This window comes from Alosa pseudoharengus, unplaced genomic scaffold, assembly GCF_046254945.1.
Source record: "Alosa pseudoharengus isolate Yale_2024_CS ecotype anadromous, Long Island Sound unplaced genomic scaffold, YU_APseudo_1.1 YU_APseudo_1.1_scf_20, whole genome shotgun sequence".
NCBI lineage: Eukaryota > Metazoa > Chordata > Actinopteri > Clupeiformes > Clupeidae > Alosa > Alosa pseudoharengus.
The window spans coordinates 5,760,446-5,784,658 of NW_027468664.1; the positions used below are offsets into that span (position 1 = coordinate 5,760,446).

The window sequence follows — 24,213 nt, forward strand, 5'->3', positions numbered from 1 at the left end:
TGGAGTTGCTTGTGGTCTCTCTGAAGGGTTATTTGCATGCAGAGGGATCTGAACAGGATTCCAAGCTCTTATCGACTGGCTCAAACCTCCAGTCCTCTGAGCCAAAGTATCCCAGCCAGCCAGCCAGCCCCCCCCCCCCCCCCCCCAAACTGTCCCCTGTCCTCAGAAGACCTGGTCAAGCCCCAAAAGAGCTCAAATTCAGTCATATATACACTTATGCACAAATGTACGCTATTTTCTATGTCCACTAACATGTTCAGAAACTGTCTCTCCTAATAGACCAAATAATTACAATTAAACAAATATTAATACTTAATAATTCATAATTAATGAATAAAACGTCCTTAATTCAGCATCAGCGACCTTGAGGAGTCCATAAGTTCCTGTAGGTCACTTGGCTTTGCTACTGGTGCGTTATTGAGCGGGGGTAATAATGGAGGTCCATTGGCTCCATGCTCTGATGTACACCGGTGTGGGGGGATACTAAAGACACGGATCATGATTGACCGTTTTATATATAGCCATTTACAAGGCCAGCGCTGCCTGTCCATACTGATGAAGGGATCGATTTCACCCCCCCTCCCTTAGAGTCAGGCCTCCACTTGGTCATCTCCATAACCACAACACACACACACACACACACACACACACACACACACACACACACACACACACACACACACACACACACACACACACACACACACACACACACACACACGAAAACAAAAGACTGAAAAGGATGGAATCTCTGTATCCACACACACACACACACACACACACACACACACAAAGAGAAAATGGTCAGAAAGAAAAAGGCATATGTTACAAGAATTACTGCACTTCTGCCTAGTAATTGCAGACATAATCAGTTTCATATTGTGCATAATAATCAGCATGGCTCCATGGGCAGGTGGCGTCTGCAGGCTGCTGTCTGTGTTGTGTGCGTGTGCGTGTGCGTGTGCGTGTGTGTGTGTGTATTGCATGCCTGAGAAAGAGTGTGTGTATGGATATGTTTTATAATCAAAATAGCTTAATATGCATATGGTAACCGACCGTGGTTTGTGTGTTGATATGGTTGTCAGCACACATGGTAATATGCATGTGTGTGTGCGTTTGTGTGTGCATGCCAGCACACAGCCAGCCTGTTTCATATGCAGGAGATGTCTGTGGGAGACAGGCTGATACACTAAACTGTAGGTTGTGGGGAGGAGAGGAAGAGGAGGAGGAAGAGGAGGAGGAGGAAGAGAGGGAGTGGGTGAAAAAGACAGATAAAGTAGGGAGAGAGGAGGTGAGGTGAGGGGGAAACACAGATAGAGCTCTGCATTCCAAACACTGTGTGTGCAGTCTGACTGGGAGTGGCTTTCTCCGCTGAAAAAGAGACAATCTTTCTCTCTCTCTATATTCAGATGCAAGATGCGTCGTTGACACGGAAGAAAAATTGCTTTTCTTTAAGCACAGATTCTTCCAACCTTCCTCTCTGCTCTCTCAGTAATGAAAAAAACAAACAATGGTGCACTGCAAACACACAAACAGAGAGAGAGAGAGAGAGACACACACACACGCACACACACACACCCCTAGAGGTCTTGGTGTGCCATGAGATCAGTGTGGTCTGCCTTCACGTGCTGGCAGGGACCGTGACCGCTAGCACAGTTAGCCCTGATAACTAGATTAAAGCCCACATCTAGATTAACATGGGGGTCATCCCTCAATCTGCACTCCATCCAAGGAGCTCAAGCCACATCTGTGACAGTGGGAAACTGTGTGTGTGTGTGTGTGTGTGTGTGTGTGTGTGTGTGTGTGTGTGTGTGTGTGTGTGTGAGAGAGTGAGTGAGTGAGTGAAAGAGTGTGTGTATACATGCGCACATACATTGAAACCTCTTCACTTTTCTCACATGAAGGCCTATACATTCTGATTTGTCATCATGCTGTATTGTGTGAGAAGACACTAAATCCATCTTTGTGTACTCACACAGATGCCATCTTCTCACACACACACACACCACAGGCAAGCGTATCCATTCCACGGCACTCTTGACTTTGAGCGAGTGTTACAGAGAGCAGCCTCCGAGCGGTGGGGCTCCACTTGATAAATGAAGAGAGAAAGGACTTCTTACCACATCTATTTATCAGGGCCAACAAAGCCCTGCCATCCTAAAACACTGAGAAACAAACACACGCACGAACGCACGCACGCACGCACGCACGCACGCACGCACGTCTCTACACATTGTGTTATTTTGGGGTTATAAAATATCTCCAGTTGCCGACTCCATTTCACACATGGGTGTTTTTGTAACGGCGACGATTTCACAGTGTCTCCTTCACATCCATTCCCATTCAGCGCCTGAAAGCGCCACAGAGAGGCTGGCAACCTATCGGCAGCCTGCACTGTCATCAAGACCAGCACGGCCGGTTGCTAGGCAAGCCAGCACTCTGCCCCCCGGTGAGGGGGAGAGAGAGAGAGAGAAAAAAAAAGAGAGAAAGAGAGGGAGAAACCCATTAAAAGTGGATGAGTTTCTGTCTGCCTGGCGATATAAAAACAGCCCCCTCCCCATCCCAAATTAATTCCCCCAAAACCCCACTACATCCCTCCAGGCAGCTTGGCATCCCGATCATGTGCTATCAAGCCTACCTATTTAAAATGAAACAAAAGGCACTAGGCTTGAGCTAATGGGGGCTGGCGTGGCCTACTGGTTAGGGCATTGGGCTTGTAACCAGAGGGCTGCCGGTTCGATCCCCGACCAGTGGGAACGGCTAAAGTGCCCTTGAGCAAGGCACCTAACCCCTAACTGCTCCCTGAGCGCCGCTGTAGCAAGGCAGCTCACTGCTCTGGGTTAGTGTGTGCTTCACCTCACTGTGTGCTCTGTGTGTTCACTAATTCACGGATGGGATAAATGCAGAGACCAAATTCCTTGTAAGTATACTTGGCCAACAAACCTGATTTACATTTACATTAACATGGCTTCCCCACCAGTGAAACCTAACCTTGAGACCCAATCAGCGTGGTGGAGGATTCTGTTACTGCACTGCAACACAGAGACATACCTGAATAAACACATGCCTACAGACCTCATGCCAGGAAAGCTCCCACTACATGATGCCGGGGAGAGTGCAATAGCATTATGCAAACTGAGGAGAGCTGTTGGAGTACGTGGGCTCCTTCTGAACCGCGTCCTCAAGTGACCTGAATGCAGGGAGATGCTAAGTGACTGATATGCTAAACACTTCCTCCACAAAAAGAAAACAACACTTCCGTCTGAGTAGAGGACAGATGACTTGCACTTGCCCTGCTCTATGTCTTTGTACGGATCTATAAACTGCATGAGCAGATGCTGATCAAATCGGCGTTGAAGATGAATGAGGGCAGTGATTCAGGGCCAACCTCAGTACCCAGGAGGCCATGACAACCACCGTGACCTATGACCTCTGGGGCAGCCAGCCGTGGAGATCAGAGGAGAGCAGAGGCTGGTGTGCATCAGACATCTTCGCGGTGGCCCCCTCACTCATCTCCTCCTCATCAGATGGGAACCGACTGACTCCAGGTCAGTCAGCCAGGAGCATAAGAACAGAGGGGGACGTGCCGTGTGTGTGTGTGTGTGTGTGTGTGTGTGTGCATTCCTCACAGACTCAGCCAGCACCCTGCTGGCTCTCAGCCATGAAGCCCACAGAGCAGACGCCACTCACACTCACAGAGGGAGTAGAGCGAGATAAAGGCCCAGGCAGACTCAGAAAGTGAAGCGGCTAAATTACTCCTCTAATGAATACATCTCAAACGGCAAAATTCAATTTACTTCTCTCTATCCTCTTTCTCTCTTACTCCCTCTATTCTCGTTGCTCTCTACACCTGCCACCCATTCAGTCCATCTCGACCCAGGTGGGTTTCCCCCTCAAAACAAAGCGCTCAGATTCTGAATACGAGCAAAGCGCTTGGCAACCGTGCCAAAGCCCTGTGCCTTCAGCCTCTCCGTGTGTGGCATGGCATGTGGGGCGATCTCTGGCCGGAGCGTCCATGCATGCTGGTCAGCAGTGGTGGGTGTCTGCCCCGGGCTGCCCAGCGCAGCCTGTGGGCCAGCTGGAAGCGTGACCAGCATCCATCAGTGACACTCAGGCCCAATAAAGCTGCCCCTCAAAGAGAGAGAGACTCCGTAAAACAACCTCCACATCCTAGCAGGGGGTACGTGGCCATCAAGTGCACATTATGCAGCTCCAATTGAGTCTCTTAAACAAAATCAACAATACCTCACCCAACAATACAATAAAGAACTAAATCTATTTGAATATGAATTCACTTTTTTGTTCCCGTGTGTTCCCATGTGCGTTAAAAACAATGGAAACCACACACACACACATGCACACACGCAATGCCTTCATGCTTCAGAGAAATATTTGCCCTGCACTGTCACGATCGCTGGATTGGGAGAACAGCACGTCCAGTAGTGAGTTGATGACTTCCCCTCTGCAGACAGACATATTCCTCCAGCCCATTACCTTTCCATTCTTCTCCGAGGTGAGCTCATTTCCCCAGGACGAGTGTGGACAACGGCCTTTGAATTGCTAATTAATTTCACACTCATCCACAGATGAAAGGGCTGACGGACTCTTCCATTAAGCGGAGACAGGAGGGGGGGAGCACAAAGAAAATGCAGTCCATTCCCATGGACTCACAACATCAACAGCAGACCACTGAATGCTCTCTCCAGAGAAACCCTGATAAAGAACAGCACATCATCATGCAAATAGAGAGTCTGTGTGTGTTTGCATTTTATACTGTGTGTGTGTGTGTGTGTGTGTGTGTGTATGTGTGTGTGTGTGTGCATACGGGGTCATGGGTTAACGTCAATCCTATAGTCCCATACAGTTCAGTTCCCAGAACGAGATGTACAACATTCAACAGGCAACACACACACACAGGGGACCAGAGGGAAACATCTGCTGACAGTTGGTCTAAATCAGCCTCTGCTGAATTAATGAAGAATAATCACACTCTCTCTCACACACACACACACAAGAGCATCATACAAACATGTTTGCACACACACTCACACACAAATAATAATAGGCTGTAGAATTGTAGTCTGGGCCCAGACGGTGTTGCATTATTCATGGCCTCCATGTTCCACAGGCAGAGCTCAAATGTCAGACACCGCGCACACAAACCCAGCGTGCATGATAAGCACGGCCCCGTGATTGACAGGCTTTGTCGCCCCGACAACCGGGTGATGCGGACAGCTGCCTCAGCGTCTGTCGGATGCACAACAACCAAAGTGTTCGCCGACCGGCTTGGGTGGACAGCTCCAGTTAAGACCATACGAAGACAGACGAGAGAATAATGGCAACATGAGGTCCCAGGCCAGAGTGTTAAAGACGTGCTCCCCCTCTCACATCCCCTCTCCTCCTACGGACAGATGTCTACAAAGGAACAGGCAGCGTACTGAACTTGCTTCTCCATCATTCCCACACACAGCACTCAGCAGGCCAATCCAATTTCTTAAATGGCTGTCATAGTCAGCTCAATGAAGAGCAGAGACCAAGTCCTTGTGCTGGTGCATTACGTACTCTCTGGCAGCAGAAACAGAGTGCTCAGTTCAATTGATCAGAAACCCAAAGCGTGTGGTAGAAATGTCTTGAAAAGCCTTTTGCAAAGAAATAAAAATGTGCCACAGGAGTGTGTTGGTTGTGAAATGTCTCCACAGCAAGTTTAGACTTGGGGATGGTGGAGGCAGTGCTCCTATCCTGTGTCACATTGGGACTCGATCCACTGAAGTGAATCAGAATTCCTGAGAAACAGCTTTAGGGGAAAACAACTTTGGAGACGCAGACCTTGTACAACTCACACCTTCATTTATCCTACTATATTCTCTCCCTCCCTCCCTCCCTCCCTCCCTCTTCATCCCCCCTTCTTTTCAGACTTCCAGTCTTTTCCCTCCTCTCTCCTTCTCTCTGTGCCAGGGCCCGTAGTGCTGGCGCTGGTCCGGCCCGCTCATTGCTCTTCTGGGCACATTCCGTTACGTGGTGGGGCTTGCACAGGCGGCACGGTGCCAAAGCAGGTGGCGGTGCCACTCTACTGCTCCCAACAACAGCAACCACACACACACACACACACACACAGGGCCCTCCAAGGCTGGCCATCAGAAAACAACAGCACCCCGCCATCTGCCCACAGGAAGGAGAGAGAGAGGGAGAGAGAGAAAGAAAGAGAGAATGGAACATAACGGACGGGGCTCATTATTTACTAACCTCTTAATTATCATGAATTATCTTTACACAACACGTCACTACTCTTTTATCACCAGCCAGATGTGTGTGTGTGTGTGTGTGTGTGTGTGTGTGTGTGTGTGTGTGTGTGTGTGTGTGTGTGTGTGTGTACGAAACACAAAGGGTCTGTCCGGAGGGCAGCCCAAATGACTGCCATGGCTGAGCAGTGCTCTATGGGAGAGTGATGTCATCACCCTGCAATTCTACTGCCTTTGTTTGTGTCCCTTTGGCCAGAGAGGATGAGGAGGAGGGGGAGGGGCGGGAAGATGACTCACTAGAACTCAAGCCGTGTGTGTGTGTGTGTGTGTGTGTAAGTAACATCCATCATTTTCAGACACTGCCATCTTCATTTTACTTCTTTACTGAGTGTCAAAGTTGCTGAAGAATCAGAGGGAAAAGAATGGTTGAGAGTTGTTGGGTTCATGAGGTGGAGGAATCATTTGGTGTGGTCGCCTCCCTCCATTGGTTTACTGTGCAGTAAGCCCAGTGCCCAGTTTTTCCTTTTTCAATAACGTTATTAACTTTATTTCAGCTTCCTTTCCCTCCAGGATTTGGTTAACGATTGATCACAATTGCCTTTTGTTTTTCAGTTTCTAACAAATAACATTTTGCTCAGTCAAATTTAATTGTAGTAGTAGTTTATTTTTATAGATCAAAGACTTCCCTCCTCGGCAAAGGCAGTTAGTTATTATAGGTGAATGGTGAATGTCAGCCATTAGTGAGATGATCAATTGCTCTGCTATTTCTGCTATGGCTGATCCACTCCAGGAATAAAATCCATACTCCTCCTCCTCCTCCTAAAACATGGCACCATGTTGGCCTACATCTTCTTTCAGGGATACTGAAGAGCTTTTCTCTCTCTTTCCACTGACAGGCATCAATTCACAAGCCTGTTGGGGGACACCATTTTGCTTACCCAGAATCCTCTGCTGTCCCCGTCAGCAGCAACACAAGCACACCCACTGTTCCCAAGCCCTGATGAAAGGAGATATAAATAGCCATGGCTCTGCAAGCTGGACGAGGTGCAGATATTCTACTGAGTCAGTCATAGCCCTCAATCGCGATATCACCCCGAGCATCTCCGAGTAAGGCAGGATGGGAGGAGAGGGTTCTCAGACAGAGATACAATACCAGGAATGGAGATCTGAGGGGCTAATTTAGCACAGCTCCAGCCTCAAAGACTTGTAGCGCTGTTGGCGGTCATGCTCAAGGGCACCAGAGTGGACAGAGAGAGAGAGAGAGAGAGAGAGAGAGAGAGAGAGAGAGAGAGAGAGAGAGAGAGAGAGAGACAGAGAGAGAGACAGAGAGAGAGAGAGAGAGAGAGAGAGAGAGCCCTGTCCACAAACCACCCAAGAGACAGACACTTCCTCGTCAGCTGTCCACTGAACACCCATGAGAGTAATAGAGAAGGTCAGAGAATAAGACTGAAAAATGAGAGAGAGAGAGAGAGAGAGAGAGACAGAGAGAGAGAGAGACAGAGAGAGAGGGAGGAAGTAAGCATGTGGGAGTTAATCAGAGTGAGGGGGAGAGAGAGGGAAAGAGAGAGTGAGAGAGGGAGGGAGAGAGAGAGAGAAAAGGGGGTAGGGAGATGGACAGACAAAGATGGAGGAAAGAAAAACAAGCTATTAGCTGCAGTGTTCGTGTCACATGCAGGGAGGAAGCAGGGGCCAGGCTGAGGCTGACCCCCTCGGGGTGAGTGTTCTCTCTGACCAACTAACGCACAACAACAAGCCACAGCCACGCGGCCATTTCACAGCATCAGGACCCCATTTCAGTCAGGAGAGGCAACGGAAACGTTCACTTTTATGTTGCTTTTCAAAACTGGAACTATTAGAACAGTCAGACTCTCGCTTTGGCCCAGTTTCCAGAACAGAAGAATGTAGTGCAAGGCTTCCGCCGTCCCTCTTAAAATACAGCTCGTCAGCGTGCCATTGTGCAGCTGTGGAATTCCAGTAACGGCCATGCAGGAGCCACATAAGGCTTCTGGACACATTTTCCTTCTGTGGTATTGAAGCAAAATCTAGAGTGCGCTTTGAGTGTTGAGAAAAGCGCTATACAGTATAAATGTAACGTGTTGTTGTTGTAGAGTGGACAAAAGGAAAAAGAAGCCTAGACTATTGGAGGGAGTAACTTACAAGCACACAGTCTCAATCTATCTACCTATCTACCTCTCGCTTTTAACTGTCCCAAGGTCTTTGCAGAAGCAAAAACAGCATAGTATGTGAATGAAAAAAAAAACACCCTTTCACATCCATTTGGTCTGTGAAGGCTCTGAGAGCAAGTCCTTAAGGGAGGCAGGGGAGGGCATTTCCAAGGCTGCCTGGGTGGTCACATGTCCATGAGAATACACAGTGGCCTCCATTAGCAAGCACTCACTGGCCGTCTTCGAGCAGCTTGGTAAACAACCAACCCATACACCTTCCTATGATGCCAGGGCTGACAGGCAATATGAATTCTGTTCTGTGAAGGTAATTAAATCAAGGGGACCCTGGGACCATGTTCCTCAGCGAGTGGGGGATGGGGGGCCTCTTTCCAGACATGCATATCATTTGCTTCTGCATCAGAGCAATCTGTCTCCATGGCAACTCGTCATGGATTTGGAGGGATTGGTGAAAAGACCAGCGATGTCTGCTGAGCAAAACAACGCTTACCATTAGCACAACGGCCCGTGACCCTCCCTCTCCTTCAGCTAATGTCGTTCTGCCTACCTAAGAACTGTATGGGAGACCGACGTTAGCAAAACACTCTTCAATTAAATGTATAGTGAATCAAAATATGAAACAATGGAGATTCTATGGATAATTCTGGATTAAAGAGACAAAACTGCCTTGCCATATAGAGCTAGCATGTTGCTAAGACACTCCACTGCCCCACTGGTGTCCAGACTGGTGAGAAAAGCAGACGGCTAATCAGCAGTTTAATCCTCAGGCCTTTTCCAGCCACAATCAGCCACCAATCTGTGCTTAGTTTGCATTGCATAGCTGCCACAGTGCTGGGGATTCAAATTCAGACAGAACATGAAAACACTGACATGCCTCACATAACACCAATCTGACTCTGATTCAGGTCTCCTAGCAGGTCTCCTGCATCACAACACCCACATCATTCTAGACGATTTAACCTGCACATTTCTGCTCAATTTCATCTACTGAACAAATAACCACATCACTCGCCTCTGCAACAGCCATGATGCAACTAAACCGTATGCATTTGCCCCACAGTAACATCATACGTGATGATTACACATCTCTGTCCTGATCAGAACTCACAGTCCTTCATTCATCTCAATTTCTCTCCAGTCTCCCTCCCCCTCCACTGGACCACTGGCTCCAGCCACTGGGGGGGGGGGGGGGATCACAACAACGTGTGACAAAAAGCCATCAGCAAAACGGATGAGTGCATTACTGTGGGAAAAAATTGAGTGTCCAGACAGAACATGCATAATCTAGAGGGATTGCATAACAGATGTTGGACATTTTTAGCCTCCCTGCTCGGTCATGATAGCGTTTAGGGAAGCATCGGAGGGAAGCGTTTTTTGTAAAAGGTTCAGTTTCTACGAACAAATGCAGTTGATAAAGACAACAATGAGCAAAATAGAGACAAGATACAGCAAGAAAAATAAACTCTTCCAGAGAGAACCGAAAAATCGCAACTTAAAACAATCAGGTGAAAACAAGCTGTGGAATCATCAGTCCCACCCTTCACTGGCTTTGTCACAAAACAAAGCGTCGAGCTGACGGTTGTCAAGTCCCCTGCAGTTTTAGACCTCATCAGAATGCAAATCAGGCCCCAGACAGGCCGAGAGAGAGACAGAGAGATAGAGACATTAGATAAATGTTTCACTATTCACCCCTCTCTGCTCTAAAATAATGGCTGATTTTAATTCTAGCCAATGTGCTGTCCATCACTGTTCCAGCGCTCCATCATCAGTGTGCTTCCCGTCTCTGCCCTTGATAATCACCCTTACACACAGCGTCCTAACGCAGCCTGGCTGAAATCTGCTTAGCTCTGGACTGGAAGGTGACACGATGAGGGAAATAGGCTTGGAGTCTACTGGACTGTCCCACCCTCACACAACATGACCAACTGGGACATGTGACTAGAGGACTTGACGTATAGACACAACAAATCAAAGTATGATGAAGGGGAAAAGTTGGATTTGTTGGATCAGTCAAGAGATTTTTTTTTTTAACTTCATTCAAAGCCGAAAAACCTAGCAGCCTCATTTTGAGATTATTTCTTGGCCAGAGCAGCCATGGTTATTAAGGGTTGGAGCATCTCAATTCTCTGTTGGTGTCAAAATAGATAAAGGCACAAATCGTGAATATGAGGGAGAGGAACAGTTATGTAATATGTTTTCATGTTTGTAAAAAAAACAAAAAACATGTTTATTCCCAAACATCGGCAAAAAACATTCCCAGAACATCAGCCGAAATGTTCAGCAGGCTGCATGACCCAGGTGTAATTTTTCAGTGAAGGACAACAAGACTGAGGGATCTGTTTGTGTGAGAGAGGCCTCACGACAACCCTCAGAAACACATGATCCAAACGCAAGTCTTGAGTCCCTGAAGAGGACGCTCTGTTCTCTGGGTGTGGGGAAGCCTCGGGCGGCTGCTTAAGGCTTGTTCGGTGTTTAAAACTCAATCGATGTGACAGACTGGCTTTATTGTGCTGATAGTTGATGGTGCATGAAATGTGTGAATGCACATGCATTTGTGTGTGCGTGTGTGTTGCGTGTGTATGTGTGTGTGTGTGTGTGACTTCAGACAGGCACAGACTGACTCCTGATCAGTGATGGTCTCATCAGGCGAATGAGCCCATTGTGGTCTGTCTACAATGACGCTGACCCCGGCAGCATCAGCTATCTGTTCTTTTTCCCTTCTTCTCTCTCCCCCTCTCTCTCTTTCTCTCCTCAGTGCCCTCCTCACTCCTCCATGATGCCAAAGACTGGCACCACCACCCACTGGCCCTACAGCAGACTCATTGGCCTGCAACAGCAAACGCAGCACTACCTCATACCCCCGTCCACCCCCGTCCACCATCTGCTCTGGATCTCTCCATTTGCCACAGCAATGTGAGCGTCCATGTCCATTTGTTGCCATTTGTAGAAGATACAGCTTTATCAGATTTTCTAAAAAGTATTTTGAGCGGGCTGACAGGCTGACGCCTGAATAGAGAGGAGAATTGCTCCTGCCACAACCCATCCCCAGGCGCTAGTGTGCTTATATGCCTCTGGTGGACACTGACTCAGGGGAACAGAGATAACAATCCCCTGACGCACACTTCCTCAGTTCAACTCCACACTAGACATGCTACAACACCTACCCTGGCATGGTGCCTCCATCTGACAGCCTTTAAAAGGGACCATAAAGCATCCACGTGGGAATGAGGGGGAGCTGGCACCATGGCTGCCAGATCACTGTGGGAGCTTTATAGACCCTTTCAAGAGAGTTCCATTATCAGCATCATAGTTGGCCCTACAAGGCTTCCGTTTTAACATTCCATATGTTGTCTTAAAGCAGAGGAAGTAGATTGGGAACCAAATAGAATGTTCAAGCATTGCCATGGCTTCTGGTCAGTACATGTCTTTTTCTGGACACTTTGCTGCTACAGGCCAGAAAGAAGTGACTCACATCAACATGTTTTTGACTGAGGAGGAGATTCCCTTAGTTGCTTATATTATGCACATCAGATGATTGACTGTTTAGATGACCTTTAGTTCATCACCCCAAACAAACCACAGCTGGCTTGTGACAGTGGGGTTATCAGCTAGCGAGGGGCGTTCTGACTGAGGACGGAATGTTTACTGAGGCTTATCAGGAGACTTACCTACTGAGTTGGAGCACAGTCAAGGGTCAAAGTCAATGAGATCGGGACAGCGTGTCACTCAGTCACACCAACATCACTCACACAGATCCACACACACACACACAAATTCCTCTCATAAATGATTGCAATCAGTGGTGCATCAGTGGTGTCTAATGCTCAGTCACACAAATGATGACATAATACTGATTGACAGAGATGGGCTTTTGATTTGAATGTGCCATTCACTTTGCCTGATTTACACAACAGTAATGTCTGTTGCACCGAGACACTCCCAGTGGACATATTTCTGTAATGGACGCTTTGTGTGTGCGTGTGTGTGTGGGGGTGCGTGCGTGCGTCCACATGTGTGTGTGTGTGTGTGTGTGTGTGTGTGGTGTGTGGTCCACGGCTGGAGTAATCTGTGAGATGGAGACCCGGTGGTGCTGTAAAGATGGAGAACCATCGTTATGTCACACTGTATGCTGTAAATCTGCTTACATAACACACAGTACAGCGCTATTATGGCCCAGCGTGTTTCTGCTGACTACAGACTGCAAATGGCACCAAGCAACATTATTGACTGTTATCAGTGAGTACCGAAGGGAGAGACATAAGTGGCTTTTTCTCCCCTCACAGAGTGACACTTGGCACATGACAACAGCAACAAGGCAGCAGTGCACAAGTGTGTAGGATTTATGTGTGGCTGAACATAGGCTAATGCTTCTCTGCTATTCCTCTTGCTTTCCTACAGCCTATCAGCTGCTTGTGATTTTGGTGATTAGTACTGAGGGAGGCTATAGGCTGCTACCTTTGTACATTTATAAGTGAAATAAATCAATCTTCAAAATGGACAAAAGGCCATCACAGCACAACACAAAGGGACTTTAATTGCTAATAGCCATAATTTGTCCCAACATTTTTATACTATTTTATACAGTATTCAGACATGTTGAATGGAAACAAAACAACCAAACCAAAGAGTCCATCCTCAGTCAGACTAAAGCATGGCTTACAGGCACCTTTATATTACAGAATACCATACACTTCCAATCACAACTGCTAAGGTAAGCATTTCCTCTTTTCCATAACACATTATACACAGTGATGGACACATATAATAACAGTCCACCTCCATGCATGGGCAGTGCCGGTCCACCATGTCCCTTTCCTGCTGCTCACTCTGACCAAGACGTCAATAAAAGCTCCCTGACTGAGAGAGCAGAAGAATGCGAGGCCCTCAAGCCTCCGAGGAGGTCTGGTCAGTCCTGAGCGTGACGTGCATGGAGAGGAGGGACGTCACATAGCATTCACCGCCGAGCCTTTCCAGAACGTGTAGCCCTGGCAACGGCTTGCATGCAGTGAAAGTGGCGCCAACCCCTGACGTGCCGAGAGGGATCCGTGGAAGCTACCGGAAGATGAGTCACAGCGGTATTGCCTGGCAGAGAGAGCGAGGCTTGATGCCACCCATCATTTCAGCCTCCAGCGCTTTATTGGTGTTGGAGGAGTTCGCTTCTTTGTCTAAATCAAACACATCCCAGAGAGCCTTGAGAAACAAGAGACCTTGGGAAAATGTGTCTGAGTGAAGGGAAAGGCAAGTCAAGCCAAGCCAGGTTTAAAGCCTGACAGGTTGTAACAAGTCATGAGTTGATGACACATCTCTGCAGATCACTACAGCTGTTGTGTCAGGCGCTGGGCTGAAAGATCATTGTGACATTTTCTGATGCCCCTGTGACAATGCTCACAGTGTTCAGATATCTGACAAAGATCTTCAGATTAGACCGTGTGCAAACCCATGTTAAACTTCCGACACCACAAAAGAAGTTTTGCTTACTGTTTTCTAAACCATCACATAATCACAGAGAGCCTTCATTCATTTCATCTCCCGTTACAACATGACAAGGCATGTAGAGTAGAGTGCATTCTCTTGTTTGACCCTGACCTTGCCAAACTGCAGCCCCCAACTGTCCTGTATTGCACCCCCTTGAGGGCCCCAGCCCCTTCACCCATCAACAGCTGAGCAACGCACAGCATATGGGCTCGCAGGTTAAAGGGCAGACAAGCATTTGTATTTCAATAGCACGTCCCATGGTTAACTGCCCATTTAAGGGGAGCCGTTTGGAAGCAGCTACAAAGGAAGCAGCAAGCACTCAGCTAGATACGATTCTTTTCTAAGAAGATTTTTCTTCCTGGAAGTGGTACAATCGAGATTACGTGGCAGCTAAGGAAACAGCTGACTACTAACTAAATACAGTGAAAACCCCTGGTTGGCAGGAAGTCATACACATTGCACATGCAGTTTCCCCACTATGTATTGTGCATTTCCATGAAATGTAACTGGTGGCTAGCCTGGTACCACCAGACCACTCACTTCATGAAGAGAGTCTGGGTACTCTCCATTGGGAAATGTTTTCCGCTGATTGGTCCGCCATGCCAGGGGCAGAAGGAAGCGTGCATTGACAGTAGCCAGACTGGTATCTCAGTGAAACAAAATGAGCTGCACTACAGGCAGACAGGGCCAGGCTATCTGCTCATAGCAGGGGCTCCTTGTCATGGCTACTCCTAGATGAATGGACAGCTTATGGAAACATGATTGCTGGGTTGCACATAGAGGGTGGAGGAGGTATGCCTTTGAGACTGTGCAAGTAATGCATTTCTAATGAGAAGGCAGTCATCCTTTCACTGACGAGAGAACCAATGTTATACTGTGGCATTGAATGAAGCATTTAGCCCAAGCAGACATCTGCAACGGAGTCATTGCATGCACATGGGAGGGGGATGTGGGAGTTGTCTGGATGTGTATACGGTGTGTACAGTGTACATGTGTGCTAGGTCAAATGTGCATCTCCAGATGAACCCCAGATCAGGGCAGGCCAGCTTAGCGCAGCCGCGATCAGAGGGGCCTCGAGGAGCCGTCTGAAAGGATTACACTAACTGGCTTAACAGAGACCGGGCCGTCTTCCTCTATCCATCTCTACATTGCCATCCCTGTACACACACACACACACACACACACACACACACACACACACACACAGACACACACGGCAGAGAGGAATCACTCCAGCGTAGGGAAACGCAGTGTGCACTCAGCCATGGTAGAAGAGCAAGGGAGCATGCAGACCCAGCATTCACCCAGCGCAGCATTTAAGAGCCTCTGCAACAAGAGAGCACGTTTCTGCCCTCGTGCCTTTACAAATGGCCTCCAGTCAGTCCCCCATCACCATTTCCTTTTTCCTCTTTGTTGTCCAGAGCATCACAGGGGGAGGCCAAGTGCCCTGGACATTGTGGGTCTGATGGAGGTAAAGGGGAGCCCTTACCTCATTGGCCTCCCTGTGGGAAGGCAGGGTCCCTGGGGCCGGGGGGGGGGGGGGGGGGATGGGGGGGCGGAGGTCTCACAACATTAGCATAGCCGCTCCGCAGACTACCATCCAGGCCGGCCACTCCAACCAGATGGCTGGGGCTGTAAGCCCCCTTAAACCCTTTGTGTTCTCCCTCTCTGCACTGAGGCGTCAGTCATATTTGCAAAGTATTTGTAGCTGAGGAGACGGAGACTAGTCACCCACCTCACACCTCTAGAGTCCATAAAACTAGCTTTAGTAGCACGCTCGGACATCAAGGACAAAGGCAGAGTCGCCGCAACGTTCAATCTTCAGTTTTAGACATTCTAACGTCCTCGGTCCTAATTATCACAGAGCTCCAAACTGGCCTGGCTCTTTGATACTGCCTCATTACAGGAAGGTAAATGAGGAGGACGAGGAGGTGCGAGTTCTGGCACAGGTGTAAAGAGACGACCTGGCGAGGGAACAATGACCCGTCCCTCGAGGACCAGGCCCTGCTGAGAACCTCACAGGAACCATCTGCACAAGCAACAGGAAGGAGGAGAGGCCATACCCGGACATGTGCACCAGGAACCGAGAGTGAAGCGCACTGGAGCATGACTGCATTCTGGTGCTATGCAAAGCATTGCAAGCATCTGAGTGTGCGGATCTCCTCCACACAGTGTGTGTGTGTGTGGGTGAGGGAGGAACTTCCAGCAAGCATAAAACATTAAGCTAGTCTCTCTCTCTCTCTCTCTCTCTCTCTCTCTCTCTCTCCCCGGCTGCCAGCCTCGGCTCCTAAAATAGTGCCTTGTTTCTCACCTTAAAGCTTCACGCTCTCCTTCTTGGCCCAGAATGCCCCACACTCGGAATGCACATCACAGCACAGGAGTCTAACGCCGTGCCAGAATGGGACTATTTATACGCCTTTATTCTGAAACAGCTTTCCAGTACTGAATCCATTTCCACCATGTCTCATAAAGTGATCCTTAGAGAGATGGACCAAATTGAGCACCTCTGTCCCACTGTCATATACAAACCCAATAAAAGGCAATTTAGCAAGAAGTCATTTAAAAGCCTTTGGGGCCTCTTAGAATATTGGACCACAACTAATAAAGGGAACCATGAAAGCTTCTATCAATGCAAACACAAGCTTCCACAGACCGGGGAGAGAGAGCAAAATAAAGGAGACAGAGTGTGTGTGTGTGTGTGTGTGTTTGTGTGATTTATCTGTCACGCTTACAGTAGGAAATGAGGTACCATCATCTAATAAAATGCAATGATCAAACCTATCTCCTCACAATCCACTAAAGATGAGGGTCATAACTGCCTGAGCTATTCCTGTAAGCCCAGACCAGTCAGCCTCATAAAGAGGACATTGCAGATGCAGGGGGGCCAAGCATTTAGCTACAACACCCATACAGAGAGAGAGAGACACACAAACACTGTCGTTGCAGTAATGCATGATGCATGATGTTTTGTTTTCTGTCTTTACACACTACTACGTACATGTATGCTTTGGCAATACAAATTGTATTTTTTTTAAAGCTCAATTGAATTGAATTGAGAGAGAGAGAGAAAGAGAGAGAAAGAGGGGAGAAAAGGTTGCTGTGTCTGTTTGCATAATCAAATCAGCACATAGGTTGCTTTCGCAGCTGCTGCGATGGAGAGAAAGAGAGAGAGAGAGAGAGAGAGAGAGAGAGAGAGAGAGAGAGAGAGAGAGAGAGAGAGAGAGAGAGAGAGAGACTGTCCATCAACACTGGCAGCTCCGCAGGGCTTGGGACAACCACCACATTAATAAACAACACACAAACAAACATGGAGGGCAACCCAAACACAAGGACAGGGTCACGTTTAACATTTCACTACATGCCCCATTTTCATAATCAACAGCTCTAAATAATTAGACCTAGCAAAAATATCCACTGAAATACTCAGTCGCAAAATAGTCACAGCCTAAGCCTATGTCATCATGTGTCCATATGCAACCACTGTGACCACGAGAATATTCACCTGGATGCTATTTGTTCGGGACAGTCCAGAGAAAACCCCAGACTCGTCACCACCATGATAGCACTGATGAGATTCTAATGCTGGGAATGCCTATGAATATATGAATATGAGTATGTGTGCGTGAGAGAGAGAGAAAGAGAGAGACAGAGAGGGAGAGAGAGAGAGAGAAAGAAAGAGAGAGAGAGAGAGAAAGAGCCAGTGGGTGAGCACGAACCCAAAAGAACACGCACACCCAGGAGATACCCGGCGAGCAGTCATGCAGGCGATCCACAGGAAATCTGCTCCAATGACCAGAACAATGGGCCAGGGGAAACAGAGCCACCCAACACAAAGGCAGGGCCAGATACTTTCACAGTGACGGCCCAGGATAGCACAGCCAGAAATAAGTTGCAGCTATGAATCTGGGTCATGCATGCTTTCGCTCGCTCTCTTGAGTGCTGGAGTATTTTATAGGCATGTGAGCGAGACTGGGCCAACTAAACGTTAAGAAACTTGATCCATGGGAGTATTTCTGTGAGGGTTAACCGGATGCCCTAGGCCTCTGCATGGGGGGGGGGGGGGGGGGGCTCTGATGGTTCTAGCTTGACTGTTAATGACCTCCAGGCTGTTGACACTCAAGCAGTGTCATGGCAGTGTTTGTTTGATAGGAGAGAAGGGTCTGGTTACAGCCCATTGACACCCAGCCCCCAACTGATTGGCTCACAATGTCCCACCAAAGACCACGTCAACATTTCAACCCAAGCAGCTCAGGATGCAGCCAGATGTGCTGCACGTCCGTGTGACCGGAGCGTCCCTCGTCCAACATCTGGAGCTGGGGGCTGGACTAAACCCTTCTCAAATATGCTGATGATGTGCTCTTAAGGGACAGACGGGCCCAGAGCGCTCTGCACCCCAACAGCGCAGCCTTAATCCTGCCCTAACCCTTTCAAATACTTCTGCCCTCAAACTTAATGTGCGTCTGTCCACAGATTGAAGATGGGAAGAGACCCAGGAATTTGACGGGTGACTATGGCCAGACTTGCAACACTCATCAGACCTATTCTCATTCTGTGGAGGAAATAATGTACAAAATGACACTTTAATATGATCAACAGAACAATGACAGCAACAATGATGTCAGTAGTTCATGCTTATGGAGGTAAAAGAACTAAAACAGGGGTAATGTTTTTCCAAACATGGAATCTTAGTTTGAATCCAAATCCACATGACTCCCTCCAAATGAATTATACTGATTACAGTGAAGGGTCTTTCACTACACCACCTGACATTTTGCAACATTCTCAAATAGTTTTTTTTTACTAAGATGGCACAACAGAAATGGGGCACTGGCGTCTGTGCCTTGGCTGATTCCTGCATGGGTTAGCATCTGCCCTTCTTTAGCCATGCTAGTGTAAACAGGAACAGACGGAACACACTGGCCTGGTTCTCCCAACGCAGCGTCAGACAGGCCGAGTTGCCCTCTGCAGTGGCAAATGCTCCCATATGGACACAGTGGCAGAGCCCAAATGATACCATGCCAGGGACAGGAATTCTAATTCTGACATGCACCACAGGGGCAGCTATCCAAATAATGCATGCACACACCCAACACATAACGCCTGTGGACATGACCACCAATATGGCCTATAGATTTAGCTCACTGTCCTGGGCTAAAGACCACCACCATTTAATCCTCCAAAAGTCAGAGATTACACCACACAATAACACCAGCCCCAATCACCCCCTGGGGGGGGGGGGGCAAAGAGGAATGGCAAAGATGACCAAACCAAAGTAGAGCTCCATGAGAACAGAACAGTCATGCAATCAAATATGTTGTTAGGAGTAACCATGTCCATCGCTTAGACAGCTGCAGTTTCAACATTCTGCACTTTAACGAGATGTGATCAATGAAATCAAGACACATCTCTCTCTCTCTCTCTCTCTCTCTCTCTCTCTGGTTGTGCAAAAGAGCCTGTCGCAGTGCAATAGCACTATGATCTTACTCTTACACAAACATTTAGCAAGCTGTTTTACCTTGGGTACAATGATGCAGTGTAGCCTGCAATACAAGTCTATTGTCTGCCAGTGTATGTGCTTCCTTGGTATCAAACCCCAACCTTAATGCTGTTGCCACCTTTTCCTATACAAGGTGTACTATGAAAATACAGAATTATGCATGACAACAATACAAGAACTTAAAACAGCATGATGACTACTTTAATTTGATTCCCTCTGCATAAAGGAATAAAATACCATTGATAGCCACCAATGACTCATATCAATACATGTTTCTATTAAGATTACTTAAAAAAACAACAACAAAAATACGCTACACACAGATAAAGGGTGGCTTTCATTTCATTTTCAGGTTATGACATTCACAATCACATAGCCTAGAACGTGAACTGTTAACAAACAGCCTGAGAATTTCAGAACAACGATATGTTGAGCTCAAAACAAACATCCTTGTAACTCGCGTTACCACTTCGGGTTTAGGCCACGCAGTTGGGTTATTAGAGAAGGTTGATCAGGCACAATAAACATAATAGGATAGGCTATTCCTCTGGTCAACGAAATTTTAGCATAGCCTACATTCTTCAGGGCTGAGTGGTTTTGTTGACAAAGACGGCCTCGAACAAGAGTTGAGAGTTTCTTTTGCGAACCATTTAACTTTCTCTCTACAGTTTTGGCAATAGGTTACAAATGAATTAGGACAGTAATCGATTAACTCCTCTCAGTAGGCCTACTCCACACAACAACTTTACAGAGCTCATGTTTGTTTGAATGTCTTTACAGCTTTATGCTGCCTTCGACAGAGGCACCTTAAAGGAATCCGATGTCGAAACACGAGATGTGGTGTTAAAAAACAAAAAAACACTTTGTGTAGTTATTTAACCTTACCGGCCAATTCATCTGGTTCCAACCCAGTCTCGGTGTCTATTCCACATATCACGAAATAATGGGCGAAGCGGCACGGAGCCGACCCTGTCCCCGTACTGTTCACGCTCATCCTCGCTCAAAACGGATCGGATTGACTAATACTTCAAAGAAAAGCGCTCCATTGGGGGCGGCGAATCGACTAAGTTCGAATACACTTAACTGTAGAGTCGTAATGCAGTTTTGGTGGTTGTAGTTTCCGTAGGTTCGTTTTCGGCTTTGATTTAGTAGCGGCTGGTGTGAAAAGCGGAGCTACTCCGGCCCGCTCTGTCTTGCTGCTCTGACAGCTCTGTTCTGGGCGCCTCGTCCAACAAGCCTGTGTTCACTGCCTCGCTCTCGGCCTCCGAGGGTGGGAGCTCGAGAGAGCTTATTTGTAACCTCCGTCGCCACTTGGGGGCAGGATAGGTTGTTTGAAATTTGAAATTCACAACGACTTTGAAATTGTCAACAAAGTATCATTGGCTGCTGCATGAGGCAAACGGGTAAGAAGCCTTGTAAATGAATTGGTTAACACGTTTTTTTTTCATTGTAATAAACTTTGATCATGCTCATAAACTATGTCGGCCGACAATTTATAACCTAGCCTAATAAAGACAACTGAACCTGATCCATAATTTTACTCATTTTACTCATCAAAATTACTCATTTACTCAATAGGCGATCATGATTTGTTCTCCACTGAACTGATTGGTTGATTTACTGTCATTTTGGGGGAAAGCTGGTCCTTTCCTTTCCTCGGGGTTCCAAGTCCAACTTATCAACAATAAACCATCACCTGAGTAAGTCAAACCTCTTTACATAGTTTAATTAATGAAATAAACAGAAATGGTCTATTTGTTTTATCATTTCATATTTTTTGTGCATAAATTATAGCCAGACAATACATTTCCCAATTGCATTGGAGAGGGCTCTACTGCCCCCTTGCTGAAGAATTCCTTTCCTGCAGGTAAAAAGCCATCAAAAAGCATTGCAAACTGAAGGACATTGTAGGCATTTTAAGTGCAATACAATAGTGAAATGTATCGCTGCACTGAAAATGATCTGGGGGAAAGGCAGCATTGCAATTCCCTTAGCCTACATCTACTTCACTTAATACCTAAATATATTGATTTATTTTCCTAACAATGACATTTGCCCACTTGAGAGCAGAGAGAGAGTGAGTGAGAGAGAGAGAGAGAGAGAGAGAGAGAGAGAGAGAGAGAGAGCAGTTACTTCTACAGCAATTAAAGTGTAAAATGTGTATCATGCATCGCAAATGCATCTTAATCATCTCAGATTCTCAGAACATGGGCAGCTTGGTTGACCCTGCTTGTAGGCAGTGTTTAATATCTTCTTTGTCGCACTCTAGTGGCCAGAATGCATATGTGCAATTCAATTTCAAGCACTAAAACACCTCAAAAACGTGAACACACAAGCCATGCAGATACAGTACATATTATTGCATATTATAGTCCCACCCAAAAGGCTTGTTACATAATATGCACCAAAACACCAAGGACAAACTCAAGAACACAGTTACAAAGTCCTTACTCAGTTCTGGTTCACCATATCACTTTATTATAAAGTCCTTACTCAGTTCTGGTTCACCATATCACTTTATTATAAAGTCCTTACTCAGTTCTGGTTCACCATATCATATCACTTTATTATAAAGTCCTTACTCAGTTCTGGTTCACCATATCATATCACTTTATTATAAAGTCCTTACTCAGTTCTGGTTCACCATATCACTTTATTATAAAGTCCTTACTCAGTTCTGGTTCACCATATCATATCACTTTATTATAAAGTCCTTACTCAGTTCTGGTTCACCATATCACTTTATTATAAAGTCCTTACTCAGTTCTGGTTCACCATATCACTTTATTATAAAGTCCTTACTCAGTTCTGGTTCACCATATCACTTTATTATAAAGTCCTTACTCAGTTCTGGTTCACCATATCATATCACTTTATTATAAAGTCCTTACTCAGTTCTGGTTCACCATATCATATCACTTTATTATAAAGTCCTTACTCAGTTCTGGTTCACCATATCATATCACTTTATTATAAAGTCCTTACTCAGTTCTGGTTCACCATATCACTTTATTATAAAGTCCATACTCAGTTCTGGTTCACCATATCATATCACTTTATTATAAAGTCCTTACTCAGTTCTGGTTCACCATATCATATCACTTTATTATAAAGTCCTTACTCAGTTCTGGTTCACCATATCATATCACTTCATTATAAAGTCCTTACTCAGTTCTGGTTCACCATATCACTTTATTATAAAGTCCTTACTCAGTTCTGGTTCACCATATCACTTTATTATAAAGTCCTTACTCAGTTCTGGTTCACCATATCATATCACTTTATTATAAAGTCCTTACTCAGTTCTGGTTCACCATATCATATCACTTTATTATAAAGTCCTTACTCAGTTCTGGTTCACCATATCACTTTATTATAAAGTCCTTACTCAGTTCTGGTTCACCATATCATATCACTTTATTATAAAGTCCTTACTCAGTTCTGGTTCACCATATCATATCACTTTATTATAAAGTCCTTACTCAGTTCTGGTTCACCATATCATATCACTTTATTATAAAGTCCTTACTCAGTTCTGGTTCACCATATCACTTTATTATAAAGTCCTTACTCAGTTCTGGTTCACCATATCACTTTATTATAAAGTCCTTACTCAGTTCTGGTTCACCATATCACTTTATTATAAAGTCCTTACTCAGTTCTGGTTCACCATATCATATCACTTTATTATAAAGTCCTTACTCAGTTCTGGTTCACCATATCATATCACTTTATTATAAAGTCCTTACTCAGTTCTGGTTCACCATATCACTTCATTATAAAGTCCTTACTCAGTTCTGGTTCACCATATCACTTTATTATAAAGTCCTTACTCAGTTCTGGTTCACCATATCACTTTATTATAAAGTCCTTACTCAGTTCTGGTTCACCATATCATATCACTTTATTATAAAGTCCTTACTCAGTTCTGGTTCACCATATCATATCACTTTATTATAAAGTCCTTACTCAGTTCTGGTTCACCATATCATATCACTTCATTATAAAGTCCTTACTCAGTTCTGGTTCACCATATCACTTCATTATAAAGTCCTTACTCAGTTCTGGTTCACCATATCACTTTATTATAAAGTCCTTACTCAGTTCTGGTTCACCATATCATATCACTTTATTATAAAGTCCTTACTCAGTTCTGGTTCACCATATCATATCACTTTATTATAAAGTCCTTACTCAGTTCTGGTTCACCATATCACTTTATTATAAAGTCCATACTCAGTTCTGGTTCACCATATCATATCACTTTATTATAAAGTCCTTACTCAGTTCTGGTTCACCATATCATATCACTTTATTATAAAGTCCTTACTCAGTTCTGGTTCACCATATCATATCACTTCATTATAAAGTCCTTACTCAGTTCTGGTTCACCATATCACTTTATTATAAAGTCCTTACTCAGTTCTGGTTCACCATATCACTTTATTATAAAGTCCTTACTCAGTTCTGGTTCACCATATCATATCACTTTATTATAAAGTCCTTACTCAGTTCTGGTTCACCATATCATATCACTTTATTATAAAGTCCTTACTCAGTTCTGGTTCACCATATCATATCACTTTATTATGAAGTCCTTACTCAGTTCTGGTTCACCATATCACTTTATTATAAAGTCCTTACTCAGTTCTGGTTCACCATATCACTTTATTATAAAGTCCTTACTCAGTTCTGGTTCACCATATCATATCACTTTATTATAAAGTCCTTACTCAGTTCTGGTTCACCATATCATATCACTTTATTATAAAGTCCTTACTCAGTTCTGGTTCACCATATCATATCACTTTATTATAAA

General features: G+C 45.8%; 1 protein-coding gene across 7 annotated transcripts in view; it reads right to left on the reverse strand.

Moving 5' to 3' along the window:
* The window catches only part of dennd5b (DENN/MADD domain containing 5B), a 59,633-nt gene extending 39,003 nt beyond the window's left edge, over positions 1 to 20,630 (reverse strand). For 5 of the 7 annotated variants that reach the window (XM_076296323.1, XM_076296324.1, XM_076296321.1 and 2 more), the window contains exon 1: positions 20,280 to 20,630. In XM_076296323.1, the coding sequence (XP_076152438.1) occupies positions 20,280 to 20,388 (109 nt within the window). In that variant the 5' untranslated portion in view covers positions 20,389 to 20,630. The remainder of the gene's footprint in view (positions 1 to 20,279) is intronic. The other 2 variants (XM_076296326.1, XM_076296325.1) reach the window with 1 other exon arrangement.
* Positions 20,631 to 24,213: the final 3,583 nt, after the last annotated feature.